Source organism: Hypanus sabinus, chromosome 7 (assembly GCF_030144855.1).
Source record: "Hypanus sabinus isolate sHypSab1 chromosome 7, sHypSab1.hap1, whole genome shotgun sequence".
Taxonomy (NCBI): Eukaryota; Metazoa; Chordata; class Chondrichthyes; order Myliobatiformes; family Dasyatidae; genus Hypanus; species Hypanus sabinus.
In genome coordinates this window covers 34,793,325-34,807,680 of record NC_082712.1, presented here as the reverse complement: position 1 = coordinate 34,807,680, position 14,356 = coordinate 34,793,325, and the positions used below count along the sequence as shown (strand labels likewise).

The window sequence follows — 14,356 nt, the reverse complement described above, 5'->3', positions numbered from 1 at the left end:
CTCCAGGGTGACCAAGAATGGGAGCTCAACATCCAGGGATATTCAGTATTCAGGAGGGATAGACAGGAAAGAAAAGGAGGTGGGGTAGTGTTGCTGGTTAGAGAGGAGATTAACACAATAGAAAGGAAGGACATTAGCCTGGAGGATGTGGAATCGATATGGGTACAGCTGCATAACACTAAGGGGCAGAAAACGCTGGTGGGAGTTGTTTACAGGCCACCTAACAGAGAGCAGTGAGGTTGGGGATGGCATTAAACAGGAAATTAGAAATGCGTGCAATAAAGGAACAGCAGTTATAATGGGTGACTTCAATCTACATATAGATTGGGTGAACCAAATTGGTAAGGGTGCTGAGGAAGAGGATTTCTTGGAATGCATGCGGGATGGTTTTCTGAATCAACATGTCGAGGAACCAACTAGAGAGCAGGCCATTCTAGATTGGGTAATGAGCAATGAGGAAGGGTTAGTTAGCAATCTTGTTGTGCGAGGCCCCTTGGGTAAGAGTGACCATAATATGGTGGAATTCTTCATTAAGATGGAGAGTGACATAGTTAATTCAGAAACAAAGGTTCTGAACTTAAAGAAGAGTAACTTTGAAGGTATGAGACATGAATTGGCTAAGATAGAATGGCAAATGATACTTCAAGGGTTGACGGTAGATATGCAATGGCAAGCATTTAAAGATCGCATGGATGAACTACAACAATTGTTCACCCCAGTTTGGCAAAAGAATAAACCAGGGAAGGTAGTGCACCCGTGGCTGACAAGGGAAATTAGGGACAGTATCAAGTCCAAAGAAGAAATATATAAATTAGCAAAAAAAAAGCGGCACACCTGAGGACTGGGAGAAATTCAGAGACCAGCAGAGGAGGACAAAGGGCTTAATTAGGAAAGGGAAAAAAGATTATGAGGGAAAGCTGGCAGGGAACATAAAAACTGACTGTAAAAGCTTTTATAGATATGTGAAAAGAAAAAGATTGGTTAAGACAAATGTAGGTCCCTTACAGTCAGAAACAGGTGAATTGATCATGGGGAACAAGGATATGGCAGACCAACTGAATAACTACTTTGGTTCTGTCTTCACTAAGGAGGACATAAGTAATCTTCCGGAAATAGTAGGGGACAAAGGGTCTAGTGAGATGGAGGAACTGAGGGAAATACATGTTAGTAGGAAAGTGGTGTTAGGTAAACTGAAGGGATTAAAGGCAGATAGATCCCCAGGGCCTGCATCCCAGAGTGCATAAGGAAGTAGCCCAAGAGATAATGGATGCATTAGTGATAATTTTTCAAAACTCCTTAGATGCTGGATTAGTTCCTGAGTATTGGAAGGTGGCTAATGTAACCCCACTTTTTAAAAAAGGAGGGAGAGAGAAACCGGGGAATTATAGACCGGTTAGCCTGACATCGGTGGTGGGGAAAGTGCTAGAGTCAGTTATCAAAGATGTGATAACAGCACATTTGGAAAGAGGTGAAATCATTGGACAAAGTCAGCATGGATTTGTGAAAGGAAAATCATGTCTGACGAATCTTATAGAATTTTTTGAGGATGTAACTAGTAGAGAGGATAGGGGAGAACCAGTGGATGTGGTATATTTGGATTTTCAAAAGGCTTTTGACAAGGTCCCACACAGGAGATTAGTGTGCAAACTTAAAGCACATGGTATTGATGTGGATAGAGAATTGGTTGGCAGACCAGAAGCAAAGAGTGGGAATAAACGGGACCTTTTCAGAATGGCAGGCAGTGACTAGTGGGGTACCGCAAGGCTCAGTGCTAGGACCCCAGTTGTTTACAATATATATTAATGATTTAGACAAGGGAATTAAATGCGGCATCGCCAAGATTGCGGATGACACAAAGCTGGGTGGCGGTGTTAGCTGTGAGGAGGATGCAGGATGACTTGGATAGGTTAGGTGAGTGGGCAAATTCATGGCAGATGCAATTTAATGTGGATAAATGTGAGGTTATCCACTTTGGTTGCAAGAACAGGAAAACAGATTATTATCTGAATGGTGGCCGATTAGGAAAAGGGGACATGCAACGAGACCTGGGTGTCATTGTACACCAGTCATTGAAAGTGGGCATGCAGGTACAGCAGGCGGTGAAAAAGGCAAATGGTATGTTGGCATTCATAGCAAGAGGATTCGAGTATAGGAGCAGGGAGGTTCTACTGCAGTTGTACAAGGCCTTGGTGAGACCACACCTAGAGTATTGTGTGCAGTTTTGGTCCCCTAATCTGAGGAAAGACATTCTTGCCATAGAGGAAGTACAGAAAAGGTTCACCAGATTGATTCCTGGGATGGCAGGACTTTCATATGAAGAAAGACTGGATCGACTAGGCTTATACTCTCTGGAATTTAGAAGATTGAGGGGGGATCTTATTGAAACGTATAAAATTCTAAAGGGATTGGACAGTCTAGATGCAGGAAGATTGTTCCCGATGTTGGGGAAGTCCAGAACGAGGGGTCACAGTTTAAGGATAAAGGGGAAGCCTTTTAGGACCGAGATGAGGAGAAACTTCTTCACACAGAGAGTGGTGAATCTGTGGAATTCTCTGCCACAGGGAACAGTTGAGGCCAGTTCATTGGCTATATTTAAGAGGAAGTTAGATATGGCCCTTATGGCTAAAGGGATCGGGGGTATGGAGAGAAAGCAGGTACAGGGTTCTGAGTTGGATGATCAGCCATGATCATACTGAATGGTGGTGCAGGCTCGAAGGCCCAAATGGCCTACTCCTGCACCTATTTTCTATGTTTCTATGATCGCTTCTATCATCTCCCTGATGGAATGGTGCTTCCTGTTGATCTCTTGCAGCCTTGGTTACCCGACTGAAAGCTGTGGTGACAGCCGAGAGAGGGTTTTAATGTGGGCACAGGAAACAACATATAAAGCCACACTCTGAGGCACTTTTGTTTCTTTGCAACATTACAACAGGGAACCTTGTTATTAATGTCAGCATCTGACCTAAGCACATGCTCCATTTTCAGGAATGATCCGATAAAGTAGAGACTGCTGTGCAGTAGTAGGCAGGGAACATTTCCTCTTTCACTTATAGAAAAAGGTAAATAGATATCTTGAGCTTATTTGTTGTTTTATTACACAATAATGAACAGGAAATAAATGACTTAGCATTGACGTTATCAGCTGGTTCTACTTAAGCAAATATTTTGAAGATGAAGAGAGGGAGGTGGCTGATGGGAGAATTATTAAGACACTCCCAAGTGGGGTGTGTGTGAGCAAGAGTGAAAGAAAATCAGATAGAGAGAGATTACATTCAATCCTGAGGCTTGATCCCTGGAAAGCCATGAAACCTTCGCTCTGTTAAAGATTTTTGAACAGCTTTTTAAAGCATCTATCATTGAAAAGTTATTCACTGCCAGAAACATTTAAAATTATTCAATTATAAATTAATATTTAAATATATTCAAAAAAGTAAAATATTAATTTAAAATACATTAAGCACAAAATAATGCAAATAGATCAAAAGGGGATGAAACACTCAGCTGCCCTGTCTTTCTGGCACAGGGCTCCTGGCACCCACTGAAATGACACGGGTCGCTGTCCCTTCCCCGGACTTGCCTGGGATAGAGCTGAGGGCTGGATTCTCTCCTGGTGAGCCACTGTTTCACAAGTGGACTTTGTAACAAGCTGAGTGATGGAGGGAATGGTCAGATATGCTGTGGTTTGATCTTCCCGGCGTCTCGGTCCTTCCACATCTGACAGTGCATGGGAAAAGAAGGACGTTGTCAAGAAAGCCCAGGTTTTTCTAAGGGGGAAACGGGATGGCCTCTGACTTCGGCTGAGCTGAAAAGGCCTCTGACCCATCCCCAATCCAGTTTTCAGGGTACGCAGGATGCTGAAGAAAGGGCAGGGCTAAAACACATCAACATGAAAACAAAATCTCGCCACCTGTTCATGACCGAGGAGGAAGGCTCTGTGAAAGCTAGGAGAGGGCAAGGGTATGAAGGACACTTCCCCACTACTCCTGCAAAATGATGCCATTACCATGAGAGGGTAACTGTGCCCCTGACATGTGAGCTTTCATATTAATCTGCCAGCTCTCTCAGTACAACGAATAACTGATGGGAAACACCACGTACTGTCGGAGGGACAGATTACTTCTCCAGCTTAGCCTCGGCATGCTGGCTCCTTCGGCCTCCTCAATCATTTGTGCCACCCCAAGGCTTCTGACTCAGGGTCAGACGGAGCCACAGCTCGGTGATAGTTTGACAAGGCTGCAGTTACAGAGATTCCCTTTGGAGATATGGGTGCGTGGAATGCACTGTCAGCGACGGGGGCAAAGGTGGATTCAATAGGGTTGCCAGAAAAAAGAGGGCCCTGCAGTAGGAAAATTCCAGGCAGCTTCTAGACTAGGTTACATAGTCGGCACAAGATTGCGGGCTGAAGGGTCTGTAATGTGCTGTGAGATTCTGTATTCTATATATTCGAAACATTTGTGGGAATCAGACTAAAAATGTCTGAGGCTTTGTCTGACTGTGATATATGAACACGACTGGGATGTACAGCTCCTCATAGCAGTTCCATCGATCAATCAAATCATGGCTGCTGTGTATCTCAACTCTACCTGCTGACCTTCTCTCCATATCCACTATGTGGAAAAATAAGTTAGATACTTTTATTTTTAGGTAAGTACATTAATGTAGGTCCTTCACATTTGCCTTAAAGGAATTTGGATTGTTATTTAGTCGCAGAGTGAAGCAGCCTAGAAACAGAACCTCTGGCCTTCTCCATGCTCACCATCAAGCACGCAGATAAGAAAATGCTGTAAGTCCCAGCAACGCACACAAAATGCTGGAGGGACTCAGCAGGCCCAGCAGCACCTATCGAAAAGAGTACAGTCAACGTTTCAGGCTGAAACCCTTCATCAGGACTGGGGAAAAGATGAGACGTTAGAGCAAGAAGGTTGGGATTGAGGGGAGGAGGAAACACAAGGTGAGAGGTGAAACCGGGAGTGGGGGAGGGGTGAAATAAAGAGCTGAGAAGTTGATATGTGAAAGTAACAAAGGGCTGGAGAAGAGGGAAATCTGATAGGAGAGGGTAGAAGACCATGAAAGAAAGGGAAGGAGGCAGAGCACCAGAAGGAGGTGATGGGCAGGTGAGAGAGAGGTGAGAGAGTGAAATGGGAACGGTGAAGGGGCACAATTACCGGAGGTTAGAGAAATCGATGTTCGTGTCATCAGGTTGGAGGATACTCAGAGAGAATATAAGGTGTTGTTCCTCCAAGCTGAGTGTGGCCTCACCGTGACAGCAGAGGAGGCCATGGGGTGACATGTTGAAATGGGAATGAGAAGTAGAATTGACGTTAGTGGCCACCAGGTGTTCCCGTCTTTTGTAGCGAATGGAGTGTAGGTGCTCGGTGAAGCGGTCTCCCACCCTGCATCAGGTCTCACTGATATACAGGAGGCCACACCAGGAGCACTGGATAGGGTAGATAACCCCCACAGACTCACAGGTGAAGTGTTGCCTCACCTGGAAGGACCGTTTGGGGCATGAATGGTAGTGAGGGAGGAGGTGTAGGGGCAGGTATGGCATTTGTTCCGCTTGCAAGGTTAAGTAGCAGGAGAGAGATCAGTGGGGAGGGACAAATGGAGAAAGGAGTTGAGTAGGGAGTGATCCCTGCAGAAAGTGGGAGGGGGTCCCATAGAATTACGTGTTGGTAGGTGAGGACAAGAGGAACCCTATCCCTGGGGGGGGGGGGGGGGTGGCAGGGGGGATAAGAGCAACCATGCTCGAAATGGAAGAGATGTAGGAGAGGGCAGTGTTGATGGTGGAGGAAGGAAAGTCTCTTTCTTTGAAGAAGGAGGACATCTCATTAACTCTGGAATGAAGAGCCTCATCCTGGGAGCAGATGCAATGAAGACAGAGGAACTGAGAGAAGAGGTTGACATTTTTACGAGTGACAGGGTGGGAAAGAGTATAGCCCAAGTAGCTGTGAGAATCGGTGTGTTTGTAAAAGATATCAGTAGACAAACTGTCTCTAAGATAGAGACAGAGACATCAAGAAAGGGAGAGTGGTGTCAGAAATGGACCAGATAAATTTGAGGGTAGGGTGGAATTGCAGGCAAAGTGAATGAAGTCGATGAGCACAGCATGGGTGCAGGAAGCAGCAACAATGCGGTCGCCAGTGTAGCGGAGGAAGAGATGGGGAGCATTATTAGGGCAGTCTTGGAACATGGATGGTTCCACGTAGCCAACAAAAAGACAGGCATGGTTGGGGCACATGGTTTGAAGGAAGTGGGAGGAGCTGAAGGGGAAACTATTGAGATTGAGGATCAGTTTCACCAGACAGAGGAGAGTGGTGGAGGGGAACAGGTTGGATCTGTTTTCTAGAAAGAAGCGGAGAGCTTTAAGGCCCTCCTTCCTGGATTAAACTGATATATCATACTCCAGTAGCCTCAGTGCTTACTAACAATCAAAGATCTCCCTTTTTTCATTTATTTCGGGGCACTAGACAAGGCTGTCCTCTTAGTCCATTATTATTTGATATTGCTTTAGAACCCTTGGCAATTGCTATCAGAGAATCATAGAATATTTTTGGCATTAATCGTGGGACAGATATACATAAGTTATCATTATATGCAGATGATTTATTATTATTTATTTCTGATCCTGAGAAATCCATTCCTGCAGTTTTATCATTGTTGGCTCAATTTAGTGATTTTTCCGGGTATAAATTAAATCTTAATAAGAGTGAATTGTTTCCTTTAAATAGACAGGTTCTAATTTATGGAAATTTACCTTTTAAATTAGTTAATGACTCTTTTATTTACTTAGGGATTAAAATCACAAAAAACTATAAAGACTTATTTAAGGTTAATTTTTTTACCCTTAATCGATCAGATTAAATGTTTGTTTACTAAGTGGTCACCACTATCTTTATCTCTGATAGGTCGGATTAATAACTTGGGTTATTTTACCCAAGTTTTTATATATATTTCAAGCGGTACCAATTTTTATTCCGAAATTTTTTTTTTTGCTAATGTTGACTCAAAAATTTCCTCATATATATGGCAGAATAAAAATCCTAGGTTAGGTAAAATATATTTACAGAAGGCAAAGAAGGAAGGTGGATTGGCATTGCCTAATTTTAGATTTTGTTATCGGGCAGTTAATATCCGATATTTGATATGTTGGTTAAAGGGTTGGGATATATCTTTTAGCCCTCATTGGGTGAACCTGGAAATTACATCTGTACAAGGATTTGCATCGGGTTCTATTTTAGGGACTTCTCTTCCCTTTGCTCTTTCTAAATTGCCGAAACGAATTGACAACCCGATAGTTAAACATACTTTACGTATATGGTTTCAATTTCGGAAATTTTTTGGGTTGATTCAGTTTGTTTTAAATATTCCTATTGTATCCAATTGCTTTTTTTATCCTTCTATTATAGACCAAGCTTATTCAGCTTGGAAGACTAAAGGATTACTACGATTTTCCGATTTATTTTTGGATAATTGTTTTATGTCTTTTGAGCAATTATCTAATAAATATAATTTGCCTAGATTTCATTTTCTTAGATATTTACAGATTAGGAATTTCTTAAATACTGTACTTCCTACCTTTCCAAATTTTGTGTCTTCAGGTATTTTGGAGAATTTGTTTGAACTAAGCCCTTTTCAGAAAGGACTAATATCAAAACTTTACAATATAATTATGAAGATACGTTCAGAGCCCTTTTATAAGACTAAAAATGAGAACTTAACCTTACTATCCTTATTGAGAATTGGGATAAAATTCTTCAATTAGTTAATACATCATCTATATGTGCTAAACATTCATTAATACAGTGTAAAGTTGTGCATAGGGCTCATATGTCCAAAGATAAATTGGCTCATTTTTATTCCTATATAAATCCTATTTGTGACAGATGTCATTCTGAGATAGCATCTTTAACTCATATGTTCTGGTCGTGTCTGCTTTTGAAAAAATATTGGAAAGATATTTTTGATATTATTTTCATGGTATTGAACATTGATTTACAACCTCATCCTATTACTGCAATTTTTGGTTTACCAATGATGGACTCAATCCATTTATCATCTTCTGCTTGTCGAATGATTGCATTTCTTACACTAATGGCTAGAAGATCTATTTTGTTGAATTGGAAAAAAATTAATCCTCCTTCTGTATTTCATTGGTTTTCTCAAACTATGTTATGTCTAAATTTAGAAAAAATTAGAAGTGGTGTATTTGATACTTCTATTAAATTTGAAAAGAGATGGAGACCATTTATTCAATATTTTCATATGATGTAATGTGACCCTGTTCCAAGCCTATTTGATTTTCCAGTTTTGATTCTATATATGTCGAGAGGATCGGAGTTGACGACACTGATGATTTTGTATTTTTGTGAGATATTATAAACAGCCCTTTTTTTTTCTTTTTCCATTTTTTCTTTTTCTTTTTTCTGTTTTTTTATTATATGTTATGATATACATAGGTTTGCCTTGTTTATTTGTATATTGTATCGTCCATGATTTGGGAATACTCATTTATACTGTAATCATTGCTTATTTATTCTTTCATGTTCAGTTGGAATGTGTATGTTTGTAATCCCATTATCTATGTATCAATTTTATTTTGTTGATATTAATAACAATAATAAAAAGATTGAAAAAGAAAGAAAGGCCCTCCTGAGGGGGGTGGAGGTGTATAGGGACTGGGCATCCATGGTGATGCTGCTCACCATCGAGCTTTAATGTTACCCTAACCCTACATTCCCATCCCTCCCCAGATTCTCCACTCATCTTCACACTAGGAACAATTTACCTACTAACCTAACAACCCATGCATTTTTGCAACATGGGAGGAAACAGGATCTCCCAGAGGAAACCCTGAGTGTAAAAGAGAACGTGCAATATGAACCCAGCCAGCACCAGAGGTCAGGGTTAGCAGAGCTGTGAGGGGTTAGCTCTGTAACCTGGGCCACTGTGCTGCTGTTATCTTGCATTTTCCTTATCGTCACATAATTGCTGCAAGGACATCAAAAGGAAGCAGCCACAAGAAACTGAAGTCTGATGGATAGATTTAGTCCTCTTCTATTTTATCCAAGGTTGTGATCTCATTAGCTCCAGAGTAAATACCAGATTCATAAACAAAACCCTCAATGTCTCAGCCAAACATTCTTTAGGAGCTAGTTTCAAAAACGTGATAGGAGATACTTCGACATACAGTGGGTTCCAGTTAATTGGGACACACCAGGACCAATAGTTTTCGGCCTAATTAAGTGGCTGCCGCCAATTAGCTTTAGTTTCATGGAAATACTTTAAAAAAAAACTAATGTTTAACCTAGTAACAAATTAAGTATTTAAATGCAATACAGAACAAATTAGAACACTACTAACACAACGACAGTTCTATAAAACTGTCTTAGTTTCTCGTAGTTATCAAATGAGGAATTCATCCAATGTACACTGCCATGGTCCTTTGACTGTAAATGAACAAAATCAGTGCAGAGAATGTACTGTCTTCATACAATGCTTTCAATGACTGAGTCCTCAAATCTTCATTTTCATTGGAACATTCAATTCAAGATGATTGTCAATACCTTTAAATTCTTCACAGTTCCTAACTTGTTGAAGTAGCAAAATTGTTTCATTATCACTCGTGGCCATTTCTGCATCTCCAAGAATGAATATTTGACATCATAGTGAGCAAAACAATTCTGAACTGTCTTTCTGCTTATCTCTTGGCAACTACCAGTGACAAAAATCACTACTTTTTGAATGCAAACACTCACAACAAAATGCTATTTAAAAAGTTTTCACTCTAAGCACAGCGTAAAACACAAGTGAGTGTGACTGATGCTAAGAACTGTTCGACAATAGTCTCCTGTCCCAATTAGGAGGCATAGTGTCCCAAATAACGAGGCGATATTTTCTCAATTCATCTTTGTTCTTTAAGAGTTGTTCTAAATAAGCAGCTGCCTCAATTAACTGATGGCCCAATTAACCAGAATCCACTGTATTTGCCAAAATAATGTTGTAGTTCAGCTGTAGAGATGGAAAAAGTAAGTTTAAACAAATTAGACCTGTTGTAAAACATAAACTAAAGCCGAAAGGGAGTGGTTGCTGGTACACTCTCAAAATATTCCTTTCACGCAAATAATGGGCTGCACCAGAAATTCCACCATTTACACATGAATTTCCTCTGCTTAACATAAGCGATGTAGAAGGAAATCAGTTATTGGTCTGCTATTAATCTGAATTGAAGAGATTCTAAACCAGCTAAGAAAGGATTATGCAAGTTCTTTCTCAGCAGGTCCATGTGTGGATATCTTTGACCATAATATATCGGGTCAGAATTAACCCATTGCACCCATTGAGTCTGCTCCATCACTTCATCATAGCTGACCAATCAAGAATCTGTGAAGCTCTTCCCTAAATATACATAAAGACTTGTCCTCCTCAGATGCCTGTGGTAATGAATTCCCCAGATTCACCATTCCCTGGCTAAAGAAATTCCTCCTCATCTCCATTCTAAAAAAAGATGCCCCTCTATTCTGAGGCTGTGTCCTCTGGCCTTAGACTCTCTCACCATAGCAAGACCCTCTCCCACATCCACTCTATCAAGACCTTTCATCATTCAGTAGGTTACAATGGTTTCTTTGGTTTCACCTGCTCCAGTCATGAAGCCTTCATTCTGAGTTAGCAAGTGGGTCCCCCCCAGTAAATGCCATTACAGTGGAAGCAGAACAGAAGCAGCAGGAGGAGGAAATCAAAGATGCCCAAGAAGTAAAGAGAGGAAGAGTGTAATTTTCTGTCAGAATTTTGATAAGAAGATCTCATAGTAGGGATCTGCTCAGTGTAGCATGAGAAGTCAAGCCAATCAGCATCCGAGCCTGAGAACCTGCTTTTTGAATGCATTCAGAGCCCTGTCCGATTTGGGCCGGGTAGTTTGGCTCTGCAGCTCTTTACAGCTCATTAGTCTCAAATCTGGAACCCTGTTACATTTACCACCTGGTCTCCAGTAGGCTCCTAACCCCTTTAATTTCCCAAACTCCCCTTTCCGCACCTCCCATACAGAGTCCGCGAGAAGAGATGATAATTGAGCTGTGACCACATCTGTTTTATTGCTCCCAGCTCACGTAAAACTCAACGTGCAGGGGCACTCTAATACACAGCATGGATGTCCACCGAGAATTCCTGGTAGCTTTTAGAGCTTGAGTAACCATTTCAGTTTTAGTGCACATTCTGAAAATGCGCAGCCTGGGGCCTGCATTTATAAACATGAGTAAGTTTGCTTTCTGCCAGAAAGCAACACTTAAAAGCTGTCAGTGAAAAAATGTCATTGAATCTGGAAACTTGGCACTAGTGTACTCATCTGTTTCCACCATTCAAGCAGCCCCCTCACTGCTTCATAAGCATATAAAATATTACATCATAGACTGCTTGAGCATAGATTGAAATAATGGAAAGAAATGCACTGGCGTCCAGCAGAAGTTCTCTGCAAAGGTCATCTCTTTGGGCCATTTTCATTCTATACCGATGTCCAAGAAAAACTCCACGTTAACAAGGTAACACACAAAATGCTGGCGGAACTCAGCAGGGCAGGCAGCATCCATGGAAAAGAGTAAAGAGTCAATGTTTCAGGCCAAGACCTTCAATAGGACGGGAAAAAAAAGATTAAAAGTCAGATTTTGTGTGTACTGCTTTGAATTCCAGTACATGCAGATTCTCTTGTCTATGTTAACATGTTCTTTCTCATATTGCAGGTGATTCTGGGAGACATTTGGTTGTGCAGATGACACAACTCAATGAAGTGCTTGCAGAAATGAAGCAGCTTCTCAGACAGCAGGTAAGATGTGCTCTCTCAGCCTTGAGAGACTGCATTAACCACTTCGGGTGCAAAAGTAACCTGGAGGGAGCTCAAGAGTATTGGATGGTAGTCCGCTCCCAAACCCTGGCAAATGTACCCCGATTAAGTTCCTGACTTTGGATGTCAGTCACATGCAGTGGTGAGAAACTATTTGACATGAGGATCTATCTGCTGGACACTGTGTAAATGAGCACTTTGCTATTAGAGACCTCTGTGCAAAATTCCTCATTACAGAATTCCTTCTCAGATTCCATCCTATGGAGACAACTGATCTTTGGAGATGCAGATCTAAATTTTGACCTAAACTGCAGGTGAACCTTTTAGCCTGGATAGTGGAACTCTTGTGATACAAGGCTGCTTGGAGAACGGAGTACTTCAATCCGTTCCTACCCATCATGCACCAGAAGCCTTGTACGTAATGGACGCAGGCTCCCGCACTTAAAAGCCTGGTGGTTTCTCCAAGTTAAGGTGCAACTTAATGCATCTGGCTGTCAGCTGTGCTTGCCGGAGTAGTTTCATAGGTTCATAGAATGGGGCGGGACTCTTATCCGTATCTCCTACTTACATTTGTGCCTCAGCATCAAGTTGTTTCAAGCCATGCTACCCTTTCAGTTAAACACTGCCCACTGGGATTTTGAGTTCTGTGTAAATACAGAGTTTCATAAAAACAAGTGTCTCACACTTCATGCATCTTTGTTTGAAGTTATCCAGGTTCCGGGATGCACATTCTTGGCTCCCTAGCCATTGACTTTTTTTATATACTGGAGCGAAGTCAGTGTAGGGAGAACCAGCCTGCTCTGTATGACTAATCTTCTAACTTTCAGTGATTATAAAGACCCAAAGATTTTCTTCAAAGCACTGATCAAGTGAGATATAAAATTTGACTTTGAATTATTAACCAAACTCTCTTCAACAAATCTGATTGGCATGTAAATGCTTATTTTAAACGTCATCATTAGAATACTGATCCAATAGCTCAGTTAATCTACAGGACAAACGCCAAACTCTTTGAGATTTTCATCTCACGCTGACCTCAGTTATTGAATTTTCATACAATACTTGTGGATGCATAAAGACACAGAGAGACTGAGCACCTGTCGTCGTCAGATTCTTTCACTGGTGCAGTCAAGAGGATAGGGCTTCATTCCAAACATCTGGAAGATGAAGAGTTCAGTTCCCTTTGTAAGAATAAAGGTCCATAATAAGACCCTTGGAAACATGAATCCCTTTCTATATCTTGAAAGCCACCTTTCGTTGACAGCAGATATTAGAGTTACAGAATCATACAGCAGGGAAACAAGCCCTTTTGCCTACTGGTCCGTTCCAGCCAAGTTAGCCACATTTGCCAGCATTTTCTCCTTAACCTTCCCTATCCATGTACCGTCCAACTATCCTTTTTAAAAGTTTTATTCTACCTGACTCAACCACGTCCTCTGGCAATTCATTCTACATTGATACCATGCTAAATAATTGCCCTCAAGTTGGTATTTAAATCTTTCCCCACCAACTTTAAACCTATGCCCTCAAGTTCCTGAATCCCCAACCCTGGGAAAAAGGCTGAATGTATTTTTGCCCTCGTGGTTTTATGCACCTCTAAAAGATCACCTCGCAGACTTCTATACTAAAGAATAAATTCCTAGCCTGTCAAAACTCCCTCTTTAACTCAGGCCCTCAAGTCCCAGCAACATCCTTGGAAACAGTCATGGTGAACTTCACTAGGGCCTCCAGTGTGTCAGCATAGACTTCAAATGATTGCGTGAAAATTGGCTCGAAGAACACAACCTCAAACCCAGCAACTCACATGGTCAACTGAACAGCATTGAAACTTCTGTCCTGTACACTTCAGCTTCGTGGATATCCTACAGCAGGTTCCTTAAAGTACCAGAGAAGAACCAGCACAGATGCCCCAGCAAAATCCTCCTAGTCAGTCAGCAGGAGTGGAGACTGATTGACAGCATTCTCTCCAAGGCTAACAGCTTAAACACGGAGGTGTTGATCACATTCAATGGAAGGACGTGAACTTTCCTTCGCTGAGGATATTTACAGCAGAAGGTGCAGAAAGAAGTCCTGGAAGATCATCTGGGACGCCAGTCACCCCAAGCATAAACCGTTTCAGCTGCTTCCGTTTGCCAAACAGTACCGCAGAATTAAAGCCAGGCCCAACAACACCGACGACACGACCGTGGTGGGTCTCATCAGCAAGAACGACGAGTCAGCGTACAGAGAGGACGTGCAGCGGCTAACGGACTGGTGCAGAGCCAACAACCTGTCTCTTAATGTGAACAAACCAAAAGAAATGGTTGTTGACTTCAGGAGGGCACGGAGCGACCACTCTCCGCTGAACATTGACAGCTCCTTCGTTGAGGTCATTAAGAGCAGCAAATTACTTGGTGTTCACCTGGCGGAGAATCTCACCTGGTCCCTCAACACCAAATCCATAGCCAAGAAACCCCAGCAGTGTCTCTACTTTCTGCAAAGGCTGAGAAAAGTCCATCTCCCACCCCCCATCCTCATCACATT

The 14,356-nt window shown here is 41.9% G+C and overlaps 1 protein-coding gene across 1 annotated transcript in view; it reads left to right on the top strand.

Annotated features, from left to right (window-relative positions):
- The window catches only part of thbs4a (thrombospondin 4a), a 156,692-nt gene that overhangs the window by 63,277 nt on the left and 79,059 nt on the right, over nt 1–14,356 (top strand). The window contains exon 5 of the mRNA XM_059974457.1: nt 11,733–11,815. Coding sequence (XP_059830440.1) covers nt 11,733–11,815 — 83 coding nt within the window. The remainder of the gene's footprint in view (nt 1–11,732; nt 11,816–14,356) is intronic.